Here is a 21,411-nt window from a genome sequence, read left to right as displayed (position 1 = left end):
GTTCCTGACAAGGGACAGGGGAGCAGAGATGGGAAGGAGGATGAAATTTTGATATGCTATAGGAGTTGAGCCAACCCATCCATAAGCAAGTCATGTAACAAGACATTCCCGTATGGGTTGGCCAGTGATATGGCCTTCAGCCAAGAAGGGGCTTTAGCAGGAACTCTTCATGTTTCCTGCTGTTGATACAGCAGTGACTCTGCAGTTCCATGTTTGCAGTTCTTTAAAGCTCCCTAAATCTGGGCACTGGGGTCAAGACTCTGGGAAGAAGCTTGAAAGCTTCTTGAAAGCTGAAAGCACTGCCCTTGAAAGCACAACTAGTGCTTTAGCTTGCTCCATTGCAGCATAAAACTGAGATACAGTATAATGGAAGGGTTTATAGTATCCCCTTACTCCAGGAGATACGGACTGAAGGGCAGAGACCCTTCTCCCTTGTTTCCCTGCTCTGTAAAGCCATCCTATTTCATTGCAGTGGAAGGCTGTGATACTCTTTGAAACTCAGTGATAGGAAAAGGGAACAAGTGTTGGCATTATATTAAAGAGCTGTGATCTGTCTTTGCTCTCTTAACTACACCAAGATAACTTCTTTTCAGTTCCTCTATTATGAAATGAGGTTTACAATTACTATTTCTGCTTTAGCATTGAGGTAAAATTACCGAGTCCTTGTTTAAACTGGGTGCTCTTCCGTTCAGCTGCCAGGAGAGGTAGCAGGAGAGCAGTATGAAGAAATCTTTCTCCCCGCTTGATTAACTGGGGAGCTTATGAGCCACTTAAAGCATCTTGCAGCCAGAAGCAAGCTTAAATGCCCCCTGAAGTCCACTGTTGGATTTGAAATCCGGTAAAAAGCTAATAGTTCAGATTTCAGGAACTCATTATAATGGTAACTTTTAATTCTAATACTTAACAGACTGCAACAAGTTTTTATGTTTTAAATTAGCTCCTAAAGGCAGATTTTTAGATACTACTTCTCCTAAGTTTCCAGAAGTCACTGAGGTGTTGTCTTTGCTATCAATTAACTTTCCCAGTTTTAGTAAAACAGGTTTATTTTTCTAAACTAGTTGGAGAAAATTTGAACAGCCTCTGAAGAGGAACAGGGCAGTGGGATGTAGATCATTTCTGGCCAAGCGTGCGGTTGATAAAAAACATGAGCTGCTCTGGCCAGCAGTTGAGCTGATTGTAACAGAACCCAGGTACTGTGTAAGGAAAGGATGTATTGTGGGACTTGAGAGGTTTAGTTACATGAAAAAATCGTTAGCTGTAGAGATGGTAAGATTCTAGGGAAAATTTAGAATCCTGTTACAAAACTGAATTTGCATCTGAAGAGAAAGTGCTGAGGGAGAGCTTCGCTGTTCTTTTAAATGTTGACACATTTCAGTCCACTATGCCAGTAAGACCTTATCTGAAGCCTCATGGTTCATTTGTAGCATTCTGATTTATAATAGACCCTCATGAGTTTCTTTTATAAGTCTCAACTTTATCTAAAGAAGGGAAAAAATACCCTTAGCGATGTTAGTTCAAGCTCTGAGGTCTTAGTATGTTTTTGATCAGATTATACTGAGGGGAAAAAAATGCTGTTGGGTTTGGTGATTCTTTTTTTCTTGATTCATGGAATGGAAGTCCAAATAAAGCTCTCTAGATATGATCTATTAAATTAAAATAACTCATTTGAATAGCATCTAAGGCACAATAAAAAACAGAAATTCAATAGATGTTTGCAGAGTCAGATAAATCCCAAAATAGAAGCAACTTTTCTTGTCATGCAAGTGTTTTGCATATCCTTACTGTCTCTAAACACTATAGAGTCTTTTTGCCCCAGCATTAATGTCCAAAGCAATTCTGTGGCTTGGTTCTCTAGATCATAGTCTCCAGCTTTGCATTTGTATTCTGTTGCTCTGTTGAGCATGTAATAGCAATGACCCTGTAAATGTTACTGACTTCCCTTTGCTTAGAAATGGGTGGTATCATTGGACTCTTTTATGGTAGTGATACCAAAATGATACTACTCTGCAATGGTCAGAGGGTTGACAAGATGCTCTCTCTTCCCTCACTTCTAGAATATGGAACCATGTATGCCAGTACAAACCCTTCCCTCTTTCTCTTCCCTTCTGTAAGCCAGTACCCTAACGATGCCCATTTCAAAGTTAAATTAGGTTGCTCAAAGGCTTGCATAACCATGTTCTGAATCTACTCAAGGATGGAGATGCCATAGCCTCTTTGGGGATCCTGCTCCAGTGCTTAATCACCCTCACTTAGAAGAGTTTGTTCTTTATATATAATCAGAAATGCACTTTCTGCAGCTTGTGTCTGTTGCCTCTTTTCTTTCTGCTGCATACCTCAGATGGGACTTTGGCTTTCTCCTCTCTCTACCTAGTGCACACCAGATGAAGTGCAAACAGATCCTCTTTTGTGTTTTCTTCTTTGGACCAAACATCTGCATATCTTGTACTGGTGTCTCAAAACTACATAGCATACCAGGTGTTGTCTCCGTGTGAGGGGGATATTCACTTTCATTGACCTATATGTATTTATATAAATATAAATGTTTGTTGGTTTTATACGTTTGTATTCCCATTTTATATAAATATAGATAGGTTGAGGTGATTATTCACCTCTACTGTGTTTATATATAATTATGTATAAATATATGAAATATATGTTTCACATTTTGTATTGTCTATATTTATTTATCTGTATGGATGTGCATAGGTACATACACACATGTATCAGAACAGGTATTTGAAAGGGATTTGCCATCCTGGTTGTAATCTTGAGTAGGTACAGCTTAGGGAGCAGAGTGTAACTGAGCCTGCTGCAGGTGCTTGGTAATGGTCATCTGTGTTTATCCAGTAGATACAGGCAAACACACATGGAGCAAGTAAAGATAACACTTTTCGAAGTTCCTGAACAGTGAGAAACTTACCTGACACAGTTACAGGTGTATTACCTAGCTGGATTTGTTGCTTTGATTAAAAGCATTTTTTCCCTATGTTGAGTTTGATTAAAACATTTTTATCTGCTTTTGTTCATTTGAGTATTTCCAAGTTACACTAGAGGATGCATTTTTTTACTTCTAGTTTTAAAGAGCCAAATGAATCGCAGTGAGCCACTGTCGGTGTTTGCAAATACATCTGTTTCTTATGCAGATGCTGGTTACTGCAACAAAGAAATATTTACAAGAGTAATGTTTGATTCATGCCTGTTAAATGGTTTATAATGTACTGACTCAGTGACTGAGAGACCAGTCACCATAGAAAGCACCAAATTTAGTCTAATGTGTGCAAATGATGGATTGGCATTACCACTTGCTCTAGGTTCAGGTTCTAATTCCTAAAGATTAATCTCTGTTTTTACATAGGTTTGCTATTTGCTGAATTCAAACTTTTCTACTTGTCCAGCTAGTCCTTTGGTGTTTTAAGGGGCTTTTTCCCCTTTGGTAGTCCCTAGGTTCCTCAAGTCTAAAAAATGGGTGATGGAATGCTGATTTTGAGAATCATATTTCATCATCTCCAGAGCTGCTTTTGGATTGTGGGGCAGTAACAATGTATAGGAGTCTTGGCTCCTGCAGCAGAAAATTAGATGCTTTTGTGTTGCTGAAATACAGTTTAAGGATGCCCTTGTACCTGTGTTTATATTTATACATGTGTCTGCTCTTTGTATACTCCTGCTTGTCTGGGCCTTAGCCTGCAATACAGGCTGCTGTCTTAGGCAGTAGAATTAAGAGTGACTCCAGGGCTGAGTTTGAAGCCAAATTTGCGAGTCATCCAGACTGTTGACCATCTGGAACAGCTCCTGGGCTGGCTCTGAAACAGTCCAGCTGGTACTCAAGGCACTCGCTGGACCGCTGTGTGGACAAGCTCAGGCGTTGTGTGCCCAGCCCAGCTGCTGCCTTGTATTCTGGCTGTCCTTGCGCTAGTGTCACGTATCGTGATACGAGATAGCCTGGACTCCTTCCTGAAAGGGGCCAGGCATTCTCTTCCAGAAGAGAAGATGACATTTAAATGCAACCTGAATTCAAGCCAAGTTTTTGCTGTTCACGGAAGTACAGCTTAGCCCCTGGGTAAGGTACAGTATAGATATAGCCTGTGGGCCTCAGATCCCCATAATAACACAAGGAGAGATATTTCCCTGTCATATAAGGGTGCTGTCAGGGTACAGACATGTTATTTTTTAAATGCTTGGATAACACAGTTTTGAGGGATGTATTGAAGACACAAATAAAACTTTTTTTTTAATTGGATTGGGATTTATCTGAGTAAATAAATTGTTTTTACCTGAGTCTGGTCTAAACTGGTCACCCATGGCTATCTACAGTTGGTAAAGAAAAAAAAAAGTACATTTAGGCCATGGTTCATCTGACCTTCGCAGATATTTGCTTTAGGAGGAGAACATGTGCCATACCTACCGCATCTCTAAGTGGATGACTAGCTCAGAAGTGGACATTTACAGTGGCTTCGTTCAGAGGCTTGTTGTCTAACTGAATACAACCAGGGCACAGTAATAACAGTCTACATGTATTCAGGCAAGTTAGTTGTGTATATAGCTTCATTTTCATAAAGTTGGAGGGGAAGCAGTGATAGTTTTACAGCAATCTGAAATATTGATTGGTTGTTAGATACAAAAGATGAAACTGTATTTTTAGGCATAGCCTCAGAAACTGTGAATCCGGATCCTGAACAAAGCTGATTAGAGAATTTCTAACAAAAGAGATTCAGTTAGGGGGAAAAAAGCTATTTATTAATAGTGTCTGGGGTGATTTACTAATCATTTTATAACGAAAATCCCACACCACATGATGAAAGATTCATACTACACCATGTGCCACTAAGCGCAGTGGGTGTGTGTACAGTTCTTGCAGATTTACTGGTAAATTCAGCTGTGGTTTTATAAATCCTGCAAACAGTTGCCCTAGTTTTAAACCTAACTTCTTTTCAAATTCTGGTATACTTTGCCAGTAGACAAGTATGCTGGTTTGACTGAAAATGTAAGCTCTTTTTAAGTTAGAATACTGTTTGTGAGTATCCTCAGAGCCAGGCTAGCATTGGCTACTGTAAGCTGACCATGGCTGATTTTCAAGCTTCAAAAGCTTTGTTTCTACCAGGATCTCATCTGTGGACACTGATCATGTTCAGATTTGCAGGAGCATTAAACGAGAAAAAAGAAACCTTTAAAGTTTGAAATTGTCTGACTTCACTGGAAAAAATAATCACAAGTGGTGCTGCCAACAACTAGCGAGAAGCTGGCAGCTCCTGCAATGCGGTGTGTCGCTGTCTCCCACACTCTTAAAGTTTTGGCATAACTTAAATAAAATACATTCTAAAAATTAATATTTTTTGATTGATTTTAAGTTATACTTCCTGAATTTTTAAGATCTAAATGTTCCTAAAATTTCTCTCTCTCCTATCCCTAATAATGGATTTCCATACTAGCTACTGTAACTGGTGCAGCACAAAACCAAGTATTTGTATGAAGGATGATGTTTTCTCAGAGACTTTCAAACTTTCACAGATGCATTCTCATTCAGCTTTTCTTCTTATTAGAAAAAATTACAGAGTACCCGTGTCCTCTAGATAAAATGTATTTTTGTTGCTACTTCAGTTAATATCTGTAATATTTATGAGGTTACCATGAGCTGAAGTAACTGGTGCTCCAACATCCTAGAAAAGCCTTCAGGAATCTCCTCTATTCCTATTGGGCAAATCCCAGGAAGTGTTGGCTTTTCAAAGAGTTGACTGCATTTTTCCGCAGGTTTAAAAATTGTGTGCAAATCCATAGAATGTAATCTGACATACTTTTTCCCTACGTTCTAAGGAAGATAGTATATAGTTTTATTGTCACGTATACTGAATAAAAAGGATTGATTCTTGTGAAATCTCTCCTGATAGGAACCAGAAGCAAACATAAGGGAATGCAGATATAAGGGGGAAAGAGTAATGCCCTGCTTGTGTATAAATTGAGAAGTTCATTAGGAGTGACTTGTAAGGGAAGAGCATAGCTCATGAACATATGGGAAATCAGTTTACTTCAGAGAACTGAGGGTGAAAGGAAGGGATGTCTGCTTTTTATTAAAACCTGAAATGCATTATAATTGGCCTGAGTCTTTGCCCAGATGGCTTCTCTTATGCTGACATCTGCAAGAGTGTATATAAAGCAACATTAAGAAGCTGTCTCTTGTGGCAGTGTGTACACATGTAATTCTGTTAAGAACTAAGTCCTTTGCTATCTATAGTGTTGGTCTTCGAATAAGCATGCTGAGAAATGTCATTTGTTTGACAAAAACTAATTATAGAACATGTTTTTTGCATGGCATGGGAAGCTTCTACCACACATGAGAAAACTTTTCAGGGTTTTTCACCTACTTTTGTAGATTCTTGTTCATTCTTTATCATAAATTCCAGCTAAACCTTTTTGTTTGCTTGTTTGTTTTGGCGGGGGAAAACAGGGTTTCTTCTTTCAGTCCTTTTTATTTTTTCTGAACTTTCTATATAATTACTTTTGATTTTCATACATGAATTTAAGTTGTTTTCTGCTGACCAGTGAAAAGCATAAATGATACGAGAAAGTCCATTTCCTATTAAGCTGATAGATGATGACAGTGGATGCAATGTAGTATGTCCATCAGTCTGTTCACTTGTATCTGTAATTCTCAGGGTAATACTTTTTGAAAATAAGCTGTCAACTGCTTCTTTGCTTGTCAGACAACAGGAAAATTAAAGTCAATGGCACCAGGGAACCTATTGAGTTTAAGACAAACCAGTGGTTTGGGGCAACAGTCAAAGCTCATAAGGAGAAAGTTGTGGTAAGTCTTACGCATTCAGTATTCATTTGGAGATAATGTTTATTTTTCTCAAGTGTATGTCTTTAATAGCTCTTTATGTGTAGATAATGGAAAAAACTCTAGACTTATGCTGGAATTATAAAACAGATTATGACTCAGAAAATGAAAGCAGCCTATAAAATCAGGTTGAACTGACCTAGTGAAGATAATCCTGCTGTCATGAAAATAGCAGAATTCCATATTTTTATGAAATAAATTATGATTTTTTAACAGATAATAAATATATTTTAGAGATACACAAGAACTGATAGCTATATGCTATAAAATGTTTTGTATTCTGAAGATTTATTTGGAATGTTAAATGCAGAATGTAATGGAAGCCAAGATTTTTGTGCTGAAGACCCATTACTGAGAGAAAGTACTAACTTCTTTTGTCATATTTACATTGGTTTGAAAAGCTGTGTCATAATCCTGGTAAAGCAGCCACAAAAAAAGTAATAAGAAAGTTCCTAATCAAGACTGCTGTCAAAGTGCAATGTTTGGTTTTCAGTTTCGCTGAGCATTTCACCTGTGTTCATAGAGAACCCCAGCAGGGGGCAGATACTTTTATTGCTTAGCAAAGTAGCGGTGGTGCTGCTTATACATAGACATTTTATATTTACACAAAAGTTTACATCAAAAATGCAACTAAAATAACTGTGATAAGAATAATTAATTTGGTCATTAATTTTGTTAGTTTTTACGGTTGCAAAGCCACAGTTTGTGTCTTGGGATTTGTTTAAAACTTCCAGTTATTACTCAATAAGTAGTCATAAGGAAAGAAGTCTAAAGGAAATGCTTTCCCTTATGTAGTATGCCTTGTGGTTAACCTAGGGAAGGATTTTGACATGAAATAGGTAATGAATAAAACATCACCCTGTCATGTTGCAGAGCTAAGTGGATGTAAAAATGCTAAAAATAGCTGCAGATTTTTCATTTTGTGTACTCCACCAAACAGTTCAAAATAAAGCTTCTTTATCATCATTTGGTGAATCTTAATCAAGTTAACCGAAAACCTCAGCACCAACTGATGTGCTGTGTCTGTACTGACCAAACTTTGGTTTGCCTCTGATAACTCTTCTCAGGCTTATCAGACATATAGTCAACACTTTTCAAGCAAAACTGGTAAGAGTGAAGGTAGAAAAGTTTGCCTTTTAAGCTTTGAATGGAGAGAAAAAGAAAATGTCACCAAGCTGTCAGAAACTTCTATTTTTAAAAAACTCAGATGTGATGGTAAACTGTGTCAGGTCAACAGTTCTGCTTATATTGAGCTCTTGTTTCCATCTATTTTGCTCGATGTCATATGTACCTAAAATCATGCTCATAAGACACATACTCTTCTTCACTGCACTCTGGTTTTGCTTTCTGTTTTAATCTGTAAGGTCTTCTAGGTAGGGACGTACTAAGAGTCCCAATTCCTTAAACCATTGTTCCACAAGTGCTGGCTTCCTTGGTAAGCACTGAGTAGCACAGTGGTTCATCCAGCTGGAACTGATTGTAGAATGAAGGTTTATATAGTACTGTGAATAATAACAAAACCTTGCCAGAGGTAGACAGGCTTCTGCTTGGAGAAGTAAGACAAGGTAGGAAATGAACAAAGGATTTGTTTGTATCTTACAGAGGCAAGGTTGTAGGGAGAATTAGTGTCTCCACCACCCTGACAATTGAAAAGTTTTAGGTCACAGGAGCCCCTAAAGAATGACTTGCATACCTGACAGCTTATCTTTTTTATTTTTCCAATTATCTGTGTTACTTTCAAAAAAGATGATGTCACTCTCTCCACCGCTTGTATATCTTTTATCCTTATACTGCAATGTTTGTAACACCACTACTGTAACACAGATCAAATTAGTTCAGTAGCCAGAACCTAGCAAAAACATGTTCACCCAGAGACTGTTGAATCCATTATAGCTGTATCATCTCTCTAAAAGTTTAAGGTTTTATAAGACACAATTTGATGATTGTGATAAATGATATGACACAACAAATTTCCTTCTGAATATAATGACAGCAACACCCATTATCTTTAGACATATCAGGACAGAAGTAGGAATGTCTTCAACCACATGTATGTGATCTATATGTTAAACTATGGGATCAAATCTTGTGCAATGAGCAGTAATAGAGCAAATATATTACTTATAAGGCAGGCTTAGAGGGTATCTCTAACATATGCTTTAATGTGAGGGGTGTTCCCTGACAGATTTCACCTACAAAGACCTGTAAGTGAAAGATCAGATTATGCTTTTCAGGTTATAATGAAACTATAAGAAGCAGTGGTCCTGCATTTTCTTCTGTCAATACATTGTGAATGAATGATACAGTACCAGAGAGAATCCTCATACACTGTTTATTAACTACAATTGCCAGATAGGTGAGTATGTGAGAGGTGCGTACAACATTGTTTCTGTTTTGATAGGCTTGTGCTCCCTTATATCATTGGAGAACCCTTAAAGACAGCCCTGAAAAGGACCCTGTTGGCACCTGCTATGTAGCAATTCAGAACTTCAGTGCCTATGCTGAATATTCACCTTGTCGCAACAGTAAGTATAAATAGGAGCAATCCCGTGCTGGAGGAATTGATATTGTACTCTGTGCTTTCATCCTTTCAGTCTTCACACAGTCTTGGTTGAACGAAGATTACTATATGACATTATTGCACTGGATGAGGGTTTAGCGAAAAATTGACATTCAATTATATGCCTGTAATTGGGTGCTTTATTGTTTAATTGAAAGGGGAAAAATTAAGTAAATTAAGCTTACGCAGTTATAGTGATGAGTTATAATTGGTTCAATTTAAATGGCTTTAAAATGTAGCAAACAGATCTAGATAAGAACCAAATAGCATTTTAAACCAATTATTCATGCTTATGCTAAGTATAAATCTCTCATCACAGGATCACCATCTGAAGACCAGATCCTGTACAGAAACACAGCCTCTACAGCATTCATGCCAATACTATTCACAATAGCTCATTTATGAAGAACTTCCAGCATGGAAGAAAGCCATGCACACTAGCAGTGCTGTTCTACATTCTTCTCTGTGCTGTTTTGAGGATGTGGTAGCCATCTCTGGGCCTTACTTCTAGGGGAGTAGGGAAAAAATACATATATATTTAGAACCAAGTTCAGTTACCTAGAAGTCTGCAGAAAATGCCACACTTTAGATTATATCAGTTGTTCATCCTGTTCAGCATCCTGTGTCTAAGTGTTTATGCTGATTCTTAATACCTTCATTAATCTCAGTGCTCCACACTATTAAAATCAATAGGATTTTAATATGTGACTTTACTGAGCTTTAGACTGGGCTAGGTCTGTGGCAGTTTGTGCGTTGACAGATAAGATAATTGTTCTTTCAGTTACATTTCTAAAGGCAACGTGTGTTAGACAGCAAATACAATGGGCTTACCTGTCCCTTCCAGGGGAAACTGTGGAAGCAAATCTATGATGTTGTTCCTTATCATGATACAAAGACTCTGCTACTGCAGCTAGCATTCTTGCCCTGTGCACATGGGCTAATTTCAAAACACATCTTTAACTGTTCCTCTATTGCAAACTGTGTTCCTACCTTTGAGTTTCTGATTTTGTCAAGAAAGTAACAGGTGTTTTACAGAAAAATCAGACACTTCACATAATTAAAAGGTCTCTTTCCTGTGGAGATTTAGAGACAGCACCACTTCATGTAGCTGTATTTTCTTGACATCTGACAGATATGTGATAATAATGTAGCCCAATAATGCTTTCCGTGGCCTATCAGAAAATCTGTTTTTAGATTTTCTGTTCAATCCTCATTGAGCAAATGTATATCAATTAAAGGCCTGGCCTTTGTGAAGGACATGTGCCCTTTCCCTAGCCATAGTACAGATAACTAAATGTCATCTGAACATTGACCCATGCTGAGCCATCTACTATGTCAGTCAGCATTTTTTGAGAATGCCTTGGTAAACACTAATTCTTGTGTTTATGGCAGAGCAGACTCTGGTGACCATTCTAGGATTTCTTGTTAAGTTGTTTATTTTTGTATGTCCGGCCAAATTAAAACTGAATCCCTGGTAGTTGTTGCAAAGGTCCTTCCTTAGCACTGAGAGGCAGAAGTCCCGACTAACTCCTATATTCCTGCTCCTGCTATTCAAAATCTTCACAAGGGAGCTGCATGTTCAGGGTCCTATAGAAAGTCTTGTTTTGCTCTGCCTCTTCTAAAAAAGGATGCATATCTTTTCATGTATTTTGGTAATTTTGCATTTACAGCCTTACAGTTCCAGGGATGTGTAAGCTGTCTTCCATGTGTACTGTGAAATCAATAAAAGTCTTCTATGTTCATAATTGCAGGCAATGCAGATCCCGAAGGACAAGGCTTTTGTCAAGCAGGTTTCAGCTTAGATTTTTACAAGGTGAGATTATTCTTCCGAAATTCTTTAACAAATGTAATTCTGATATCTCACCAGTGTTCAAGCACAAGCGATCAAGAGTTTACCCATGCTGTTGCATATGGAGAGTTTTGTGAAGTTTTTGCAAGTTTTTTCCCCCTTTGCAAGCTTCAAACTTCCTGGTTTCATTAATAAAAGAAATACTGCAATCAGCACTTGTTTATCAATTGGCAGCATTCCAATCTTACTGCTCAGTCTGTCTTAATAATTAGGCAAAAATTTTTATGTTCTTCTATCTCAGTGTGTCCCAGTTACAATGCTATCCAAAGACCTGACTTTCAGGAAATAATGGGTGGGTACCAGCTAGTTTTAAAAAGTTAAAATAGCTTGTAAAGAGAGTTGTGGTCAATGGCGCAGAATCTAGCTGGAGGTCTGTGACTAGTGGAGTTCCTCAGGGGTCGGTGCTGGGACCGGTGCTGTTTAATATTTTCATCAATGACCTGGATGAGGGAACTGAGTGCACCCTCAGCAAGTTTGCTGATGACACAAAACTGGGAGGAGTGGCTGACACACCAGAGGACTGTGCTGCCATTCAGCGAGACCTGGACAGGCTGGAGAGTTGGGCGGGGAGAAACTTGATGAAATTTAACAAGGGCAAGTGTAGAGTCTTGCATCTGGGGAAGAACAACCCCATGTACCAGTACAGGTTGGGGGTTGACCTGCTGGAAAGTAGCGAAGGGGAAAGGGACCTGGGGGTCCTAGTGGATAGGAGGATGACCATGAGCCAGCAATGTGCTCTTGTGGCCAAGAAGGCAAATGGCATCTTAGGGTGCATTAGAAAGGGAGTGGTTAGTAGGTCAAGAGAGGTTCTCCTCCCCCTCTACTCAGCCTTGGTGAGGCCGCATCTGGAATATTGCGTCCAGTTCTGGGCCCCTCTGTTCAAGAAGGACAGGGAATTGCTAGAAGGAGTCCAGCGCAGAGCCACAAAGATGATTAAGGGAGTGGAACATCTCCCTTATGAGGAGAGGCTGAGGGAGCTGGGTCTCTTTAGCTTGGAGAAGAGGAGACTGAGGGGTGACCTCATCAATGTTTACAAATATGTAAAGGGTAGGTGTCAGGATGATGGAGCTAGGCTTTTTTCAGTGATATCCAGTGATAGGACAATGGGCAATGGGTGTAAACTGGAGCATAGGAAGTTCCACGTTAACATCAGGAAGAACTTCTTTACTGTAAGAGTGACAGAGCACTGGAACAGGTTGCCCAGGGGGGTTGTGGAGTCTCCTACACTGGAGATATTCAAGGCCCGCCTGGACAAGTTCCTGTGTGATGTACTGTAGGTTACCTTGCTCTTGCAGGGGGGTTGGACTAGATGATCTTTTGAGGTCCCTTCCAACCCTTGGGATTCTGTGATTCTGTGATTCTGTATAAAGATGCCTTTGGAGTACAGAGAAGTCATTGAGTAAGACCATTCTCTTTGGAGGTGACAGTGAAAGTGCTTAGGGGAAACAGCTAGTTGTTCTTATATGCCAAGAAGATCCGGAAACAACATTATGGGCCAAAGAATAAACTGTGCAATTATTGTTATTACATGTGCCATTATTACAGCACCAGGATCTCACATAACTTTGGTCATTGCTGTTGTTTTCAGTGTTCTGCACCTACATAGTTATTCACACTGTTAATAGTCGAGGAGTAAAGACCTCGTGGTACAGCAGACAAAAGTGTATTTTCTGTAAAGCATTATGTTGCTTCAATGAATGCAAATACCCTGTTATGCTGACTTAGTTACAAATAATCAGCAATTTTTAGAGTGCTATGTTAGTGCTAAAAAAATTATGGTTTTTATTCAAGTGAAGATGCATAGGGTGATCTTAACTTTATTTGACTGTGGCTTTCCCTGCATGTCCATGCACCTACATCCTTTCCTTGTACGGAGCTATTCTCCTTTGTCATGATTCTGATATTCTTTTGGTCATTTAAATTGTTTTTCCCATGCACGCTTAATTTTGTTGTGTTCTTTTGTTGTGTAATTTTATTCAATTCTGCTTTTTGTAGAATGGAGACCTGATAGTAGGCGGGCCTGGTAGTTTTTATTGGCAAGGTATGTTCATCTGGCTGGTTAACTTGATCTAAGAAGTGAAGCAGAAAGTATTGTGGAAAATGTTGTACTAGATTTCCGTTGTTTTCTCAGTTTAAGATAACCAGTCTCTGGTCTTATTTTCAGCAAATGTAAGTCAGAAGAATTGCTTAGCAAGCAATTGAGGATAAAAATAAGTCAGAGAGAACTCAGGATGAAGGTTGGGTAGGAGGCGAAACAAATAGAAGTAACTTCTTTTGTTGCCAATTTAGCACATTTGTCATTTGATTAGTAAGCACACTTCTTCCCTAGAAATACTGCAGTTTTAAAAATAGCTAAAATTTGTGCAATGAATGCAATATTTTCAGTTTTTTTCACTTACTTATTTGTGAACGCCGCCTTTTCATTGCTATCTGCATCTATTTTTAGCTTATTTGTGGCATCACTGTAATTTCCAAGATGTAGTTTTTCATGTAGATAAAACCTGAAGTGGTTTTAGTAAAGGGTTAAAAGGGTATTTTTGCTCTAACCTGTTCTGACATGTCATGTAGCTGATTTCCCAGACTCTGACTACCAACTTGCCCATTGTCTGGCTCATTAGTGTGTGGTTTTGCATTGCCATTGAAGGAGGAAGATCTAATTGATTATGATGGCAGAGAACTCATAGCTTTGAATTCTTCATTAAGACATTGCTTCCACTGGTCTACTACATTTATACAGTACACCATCAAAAGGTAGCTGAGCCTGAAAATGCTAGACTTTAGTTTGAATCAGCACCTTGATATGGATCTTGAGATGTTTTTGTGGTAGTCCAGTAAAGTCTGAATGCCTATTGTACTGATTTATGTGCACTCTTAGGACTTTCAGAGTAATAATGGAGAAAGATTGGGAGAAGATGTCTGCTGTTTGCATCTGTGCTATATTATCCCTTCAGCTCTGTTCCAATGTACTGCTAGCCCTGTTTTGTAGAAACTATCTCTCCTTTCTGCTCCTTTCATTTATGAAGTTATTTGAATCCAGGTCAGGTAATCACTGCAAGTATTGTGGATATCATTGCAAATTATTCCTTCAAGGATATTCTGAGGAAACTGGCACGAGAGAAGCAAACAGGAGTGGCACCACCCTCATATGATGACAATTACATGGGTAAGCTAATCTCTGTGCCAATTAGCAATATGTTCTAAGAGCGTGGCTCTTACATATATTGAAAAGTAGCCCTAAATTACTAATGTCCCAATTTTGAGATGATTTGAACATGTTCTGCACAACAGCAAATTAGTATTTTGTTAGTTACTTCAACGGGATTATGACCATGCTTATAATTATGCACAGGAGCATGGTTTGAGCGTTGAGATCTTAAATGGCTCATTGGGTTTCTTATTATTTGATCTTAAATAATTAAGCAGAAATACAAAATGTTCCCAATTATATCTTTTTATTTGTAATGATATTAATGTGTCTCTGCATGTAAGATAGTTTTTTCTTCACATAAGTATAGAAAAGATGCAGTGCTCTGCCCATAGATTTGAAGTTACAGTCCCTGATAAAATCCAAAAGTCTTTACTGTGTCAACAGCAATTATTTCACAGGTTTACTAAAGCTCCAGGAGGGACTTCACTGCATCTTTGGAAATCTGTCTTCTGTATAGGCTGAAACAGGATACTCAGATGTTACAGTACAGTAATGAAGACCTAAACTGTGCCAGTAGCTGTTAGGGCAAACCACCACAGTAGCTGCTGGTTTTTCAGATAAATTATGAAGTATTAACGATTTTAAAACTCATTTTTTGAGAAAAGGGATAGATTTATTATACATTCAGACCTACACTTAATTTAGCCATAATAATATGATAAACAATTTTCCCTTTCTTCCACACAGTTTTAGTATACTGATGTTAGAAAAATTGCATTGTGCTGATCTGGTGAACAGAAAAATCTGATAGAGCTTGCATGGTTTTTTTTTTAAACAAATAGTTTATCAAGTGTTTTCCTTGTAATTTACCTTTAAACAGGATACTCAGTGGCTGCTGGGGAATTTACTGGGGATTCTGAACAAGGTAAGAAGCTACGTACTTGAATAGAAACCGCATGGCCATGCACCTATTAATTTCCTAATTTCCATGTAGAGCCAACGGTGCAGTCCTGTACAGTCTTTCAGTCCATATTCAAGTTACTCACCTTCATAGAGGTTGCTGGACCTCAGCATATGGCTGGCCAGGTGCAACATGGCTTGGAAATGTCTGTGCATGTTAAAAGCACACTTCTGACTGCCACATAAACTTCACAGCTCAGGCTAGGGGGTAACATTCAGATGCTTCTGGAGAAAGACAGGTGTCTATACCAGCTCTTACTGGTGAAAGCAGCTCTTTGCTCTATAAAAGTTTCCCTAGTTCCAGTCCATGTGCCTTAAGGATGGGGTGCCTGGGGCAGTTCATTAACTGATCCTTTTCATACATTGTATTTTCCTGCACAGGCATAATGCTGTAAGAATAAGTTCCCCGTGCTCTTGCTCCTACCCTGAGCCTTACATTTAACATCAGGAGACAGAAGAATTGAGTTCCTTTTATTAAAAGCTGAGTTTAGAAGGAGAAAAAACATTCTGCAGGAAGGTGAGGTGTTCAGTTTTCGCTTGAATTAGGAAAAGCTGAATTCATAAATCTCTGAATATAGAATTATGCTTGAGACTTTGTAAAGGTTCTTGGATCAAGTAAGTTTGATACAGGATATATTTAGAACAACTTCCATTTAGGCAGCAACTGTCATCCACAAAGAACCAGACTTTCCCATACTTAATAGCATTGCTTAAACACATCACTGTGAAACCTTCACTTGAAATGTTTCATGATCAGTAAAACACGACCTTCTAGCAGTCTACAGTCATGTTTTGATGAAGTAGAGCAACGTGCACTGAGGAACAACTTTTGACCAAAATTGCAGGATAAAGCTTTTCTTACATGTGCAGAATGTCATTACATTACTTAGAATTCAGCTCAAACACTGAGGTTCAAGTTGTTCCCTCTGGCAAAAGGTGACATAGAATATTTATTAATTTCACATGGCCAGGGAAAACTGCCCTGGAAAGTGGCAGCTCCAGAAACATAGTTCTGCAGTTCTCTGACAAGTCAGAGCAATCCATCCTGCAGGGGCTAGGTTTAAGAGCAGTAGTTCCTGGAACACAACTGATGCTTTAACTAAATACCAACAAGACTTAAATCCCACTTAACTGCTGTGCTGAACTCATAGCACAAAGTGACAGCTGAATGTTGTCTGATTTTTAAGTTGTAAAGTTTTCTGGGTGTGTTAGAAATTGAACGCTAGTTTTGTTGTGTCCCTGCAAGCTGAATCCACCCTAGTAGTAAAGCTCCCATCACAGCTGTCTCTTTTGTAGAGTGTGTTAAAATAGTTAGTTATAAGTAGAAATTTGTCCATGATTTAGTTTTTTGTAGGTATTATGAGTGTATACCTGATTTCAAACATATAGTAAACTGAAAATATCTGTGATTCTGGTGTTTCATACCTAAAGGGCTATGTTTTTGTGTAAGGCTGACAGTCAGTCAGAAAGTATTGTTTAAGGGTTAGCTTTCTTGATGGGGTGAACAGCCCCATAGTCCAGACGCACAAAGCCAATAGAGATATAGCACCTTTCTACAAATGAACCCCTCTCCTCAGAGCTGCTGCTGCCTAATCCCTATAAATTAGAGTTTACAGTCCTGTGCCATAACGGGTTCAAAAAAACTAGGAGTCATCCCATCTCCTGTTCAATAAGTCATTGTTCCTTCCATCTCCCCTTGACCAAACACATTCAACAGGAGAGTATATAAATCCAGAGAGGAACAGAGGAATGCTAGGTCAGTACAGGCAGGTGTCTGAGGTTCTCTGGCATCTGAAGTTACTGCTGCTGTCTTCTGATATAGATATCCTAATGAGGGAAGATTAAGACAAGTAAGACTGCAGGCTGTGACTGCTCTCTTCTCATTTCCCTCCCCTATTTTTTTCCACTAGTTGTTTGAGATTTCACCACTGAGCAGAATTACATCCTGTAAGGCAGCTAGACCAAATGCATCATGTTCTTGTTCAATGGGTCATTCCAGTGTCACTCACAAAAATTTCATTTTAATACTTTTAGATAGCCTGTGCAGAACTTGTCACTTTCATGGCATCAAGCAAAATAATAGACGAGGCAAACAGTTGTGCAATCAGAAAGAAGTATTTGTAAGGACAGTTGTGTTTAGCTTCTGAACTGTAATGTGCGATGCCACAATAAATTCTGTTTGCATCAATCCACAGCTGTCAGATAACAAGCTGAATTGTACTAAGAGCTTTATTATGCTGTGCTATGTCAACTGATGCTAGGCAGAAAGAGTTGTCTGGATGAGTGTATTCAAAATTTAAGATACACTATTTCGTGCAACTAAATGCACTTAGGGGAAGTTAAAAACTTATGAGTAAATGCCTTTAAGGGATTTGCAGGTGCTTCTGATACGATAACAAATTAAAATCCTAAGTGTTATATATCAAGGAAGATTTAAGTGGCATGGGATACATGTTGCATGTACGACTAGTGGCATAACCAATTCACTGTTTGATCATTTACTTTCAGAGTTGGTTGCTGGAGTCCCAAGGGGAGCGCAGAACTTTGGCTATGTATGTACTGGACCCACATATTATCCTTTTTATATTGAGAAGGCAGTTAGACTCTTTGGAAAGCTAAAGGCTACATTGTATTTTCTGTCTCCTTGTTCCTAAGCTTTCTAATAAGAGAAAAATGCTACTGACTTTCGCTCTCAGGCTTATCTGGCTGGGCTGAAATGCCTTACTTTTGAATATTAAGTGCTTAGTCCCTTCTGAAGTCTGTTTACAATAGGCAATTTCAAGCATGCTTTGAGTATGACCAGAATCCTTATACCCAGTGAGTGTTCTCAGACCTGAGCTTACCCTTAGGTTAGCATATTTCATGTGCAGTTCTGTGTCTACAGTGGTGAGAAGTCCAAGTTCAGATAATTCATACCCACTGTTTATTTTAAGTGCTCTAAGTATATACACTGAATACTAGATGCAAAATACTAAGTTAGAAGTGATGGGAGAAAATTACATATGTATGTGGATGCATCTTTTACCTCATAGGAAAAGAAAGTTTCAGAACTAACCTGACTGGGAAACAGAGACCCTAGCCACAGACACATTCTCTAGTTTTGTGAACCCAGAAATCATTGTGTCTCTGGAACTTATCCATATCATTTTTCAGAGGAAAAGTGTGTATGTGAGTGCTTATGTATGTATGCATATATTTCTTTATGGTATAAGTTCCTGTTTTCATGACTAATAATGTAGTCGCTGATTAGCTGACAATCTGATTTGCTTCTGTTCAGTGTCCAGTAAGGAAGGGAAGCAGTCTTTTTCCCGTTTATTTCCCCATTTTATTTATATATTTATTTGTATTTATATATTTATTTGTATTTATATGAGACTCATAAAATCTTAGTGATTCATTCAAGATCATATAGGAAAACTGTGGTGAGACAGAAAATAATTGTTTTTTCTTGGCCACAGTGTGACAGATTGGTTTGCAGTGATGTTGTGCTTGAAACTTTCCATGTTTTTCTGTTTCCAGGTCTCAATTATTAATTCTTCAGACTTGACCTTTGTCCAGAATTTCACTGGTGAACAGGTAATGTCAAACAACTATGTGATCAAATATAACATCTCTAGAGGATATAGTTTTATTAACATAGCTTCAATATATAAAATAGATTTTAGAATTAATGACCATAGAAACAAAGAGGATTATCAGTAAAAAAAAAATTAAATTGATACGTGAAAGCCTATCTGTTGTTTTTTATTTCCAGATGGCGTCTTATTTTGGGTACACTGTTGCAGTATCTGATGTTAACAATGATGGGTAGGTTACCAAATATATTCAGCTCCACTGAACATTCATAGAAGCAATGCCTGATGTTTATTAATAGACATAGGTTTTCAGGTGCTTCGTACCTCAAAATGCTTCTCTTGGCTTCTCTGCTTTTCTAATTTTAATTATTCATGTAGGTTTATCTTTCTGCAGTTGCAGTGGCACAGGTATTTGCAGGCCTAGTTTGGGTGAGTTTGTCTTCCTGAATATTTATTCAAAACAGTGTGGCAGAGCAGGAATGTCTAATGTCTTAGGAAACAGATCCTTATAGAACAGCAAATAAACAGCACAAGCTACTATTGGGAAGAGATAGGTGAAAGTCAAAAATTCATTCTCCCATTCTCAAAAGCAGGTAAGCCTTCTCACATGTGGACCATCCATAGCTTCACTTCTCAATTTTAAAAGCTCCTCATTCGAGCACCTGCTGATTGGACATCTATTTTCATCATCCAGAGGACCAAAAAGTGTCAATGGCCACAGTTGTTATGACCAGCACTGTGCTTGACTGAGGGAGAGTGCTGGTCAGCACTTTGTTTCCAAAACAAAACAAACAAAAAAACCCCCCAAACCCAGAATCAATAACAACAACAACAACAACAAAAAGAAGTTTCAGATGTTTCAGCTGCTTCATAGTATTCAGATCTTTCCAAGTTTCTGAGGTCAAATTTTGTCGTAGTACCATAGCACTTTACTAATGTGAAAGTGTGGAGAAACATTAAGTTACAATAGACACTCATTAGACTTTTAGAGAACTTGCTATTTAACTTTTCACTGAACCAAACTACTTCCTGTGCAGGTTATTTCCTGTGAACCATGGGGTTACTTGGCAGGTCTCGTATTTTCTGTGGACCTCTAAGACCACAGTTTATGTCAATAATATAATCAAACTGCTGTTGAGGCCTGTGTGGTCTCCCAGTCTGTATCTTAAAAGAAATCTAATGACTGTCTCTGTGATCCAAACATCCCACCGAAAACAAAACACAAAAAGCTTAACTTGATAAACATGTCTGATTAGATGTGTAGTCTGCCTTTGCTAGTTTGCACACGTAGTTGATACAAATATTTGTCTGAAAGGGAGAGTAAAACAGAGAGAGGAAAAAAAGTAAAAGGGAAATGTCACTTCAAATTCACTTAGGTTTTCTGTGTATCTAAGGATAAAAATAAGTGCTGGCTTTATCAGTATGAGAAATCTGACGAAGTTATATGCTGAAAAGAGTAATAGGAATGATGCTTTGCTGTAACAGGACTGAAGAAAAGGCTCAATGATTAGGCTTACCCTAGGGAAAAAATGCTGTGTATACCTTTCTGCTCCAGCAGTTCTTAAGGTGTTCTGGGGTGACTCTTAGTTTTATCTGAACCACATCATGTTGTAGGCAGAATAGAGAAATTCAGGATATTATTTGAACTACCATTTAATTGCCCAGTGCTTATAATGAGAAATCCACAATGAAACTTGACAAAACAACTTTGCTATCAACTTACAGACTACATTCCTAGTAAAGAAGAAAAAGAGAACACTTCCAATTTAGACTGGAACAGCCCAATAAAAATAGTGGAATAAACTGTTTACTGGTCTTTTATTTGGCCTTTATCAAAGCTTTCCATAGTTATACTTTGACCTCTTGGCATTTCCCATACTCCTGCTTTTTATTGCTCAGCAGGATACAAAGGAACTGCACACAGTCACAGCAGGTGGTCAGCTTGTGCCTTTTAAAGTTTTTGTTAACAGAAAGGAAGCAGTACTGGCTAGTTACCTTATTGTGTTAGACAAAATAAATATATGATTTATATTAACTGCAACTTCTTAGTGCAGTATTGAAATAAATCTAATGAACCAGTTCAAAATACCATTGCAAAATGAACTGCACTTTATGGTTTAATATTACTGTCCAGGGGCATTTGCTTATGCTTTGCTCTTACAGGCTTTTAAAAGGGATCACATGAACCTGAATATGGCTCAGAACTTTAATTTTGTAGATATAAACTCCTACAATTTAAAAGCCAATTGAAATAGCCTTCTTCAACAACAAAAAACACATGATTCTAATCACATAGATGCTCATAACCCCACAAATGACACACACACACGTTTGACTGCTTGATGTCTAGATATTTGAATGGTAGGAGCTGGAAGGTGAAACTGACTATAAAGCATGGTAAACAGCAATTGCTTGCTTGTGACCCACTTGGAGAGAAATCAGTTATAAGTAAACGAGGATCAGAGAGACCAGGGTAGCGGAAGAATC

General features: G+C 38.3%; 1 protein-coding gene across 1 annotated transcript in view; it reads left to right on the top strand.

Moving 5' to 3' along the window:
* The window catches only part of ITGA8 (integrin subunit alpha 8), a 116,392-nt gene that overhangs the window by 5,213 nt on the left and 89,768 nt on the right, over positions 1 to 21,411 (top strand). The window contains exons 3-11 of the mRNA XM_065666475.1: positions 6,696 to 6,796; positions 9,234 to 9,357; positions 11,144 to 11,205; positions 13,237 to 13,282; positions 14,279 to 14,404; positions 15,270 to 15,314; positions 17,858 to 17,901; positions 18,869 to 18,925; positions 19,104 to 19,156. Coding sequence (XP_065522547.1) covers positions 6,696 to 6,796; positions 9,234 to 9,357; positions 11,144 to 11,205; positions 13,237 to 13,282; positions 14,279 to 14,404; positions 15,270 to 15,314; positions 17,858 to 17,901; positions 18,869 to 18,925; positions 19,104 to 19,156 — 658 coding nt within the window. The remainder of the gene's footprint in view (positions 1 to 6,695; positions 6,797 to 9,233; positions 9,358 to 11,143; positions 11,206 to 13,236; positions 13,283 to 14,278; positions 14,405 to 15,269; positions 15,315 to 17,857; positions 17,902 to 18,868; positions 18,926 to 19,103; positions 19,157 to 21,411) is intronic.

Source organism: Lathamus discolor, chromosome 2, assembly GCF_037157495.1.
Source record: "Lathamus discolor isolate bLatDis1 chromosome 2, bLatDis1.hap1, whole genome shotgun sequence".
Lineage (NCBI taxonomy): Eukaryota > Metazoa > Chordata > Aves > Psittaciformes > Psittacidae > Lathamus > Lathamus discolor.
The sequence above is the reverse complement of the archived record's forward strand: the minus strand, read 5'-3'. Positions and strand labels throughout refer to the sequence as shown.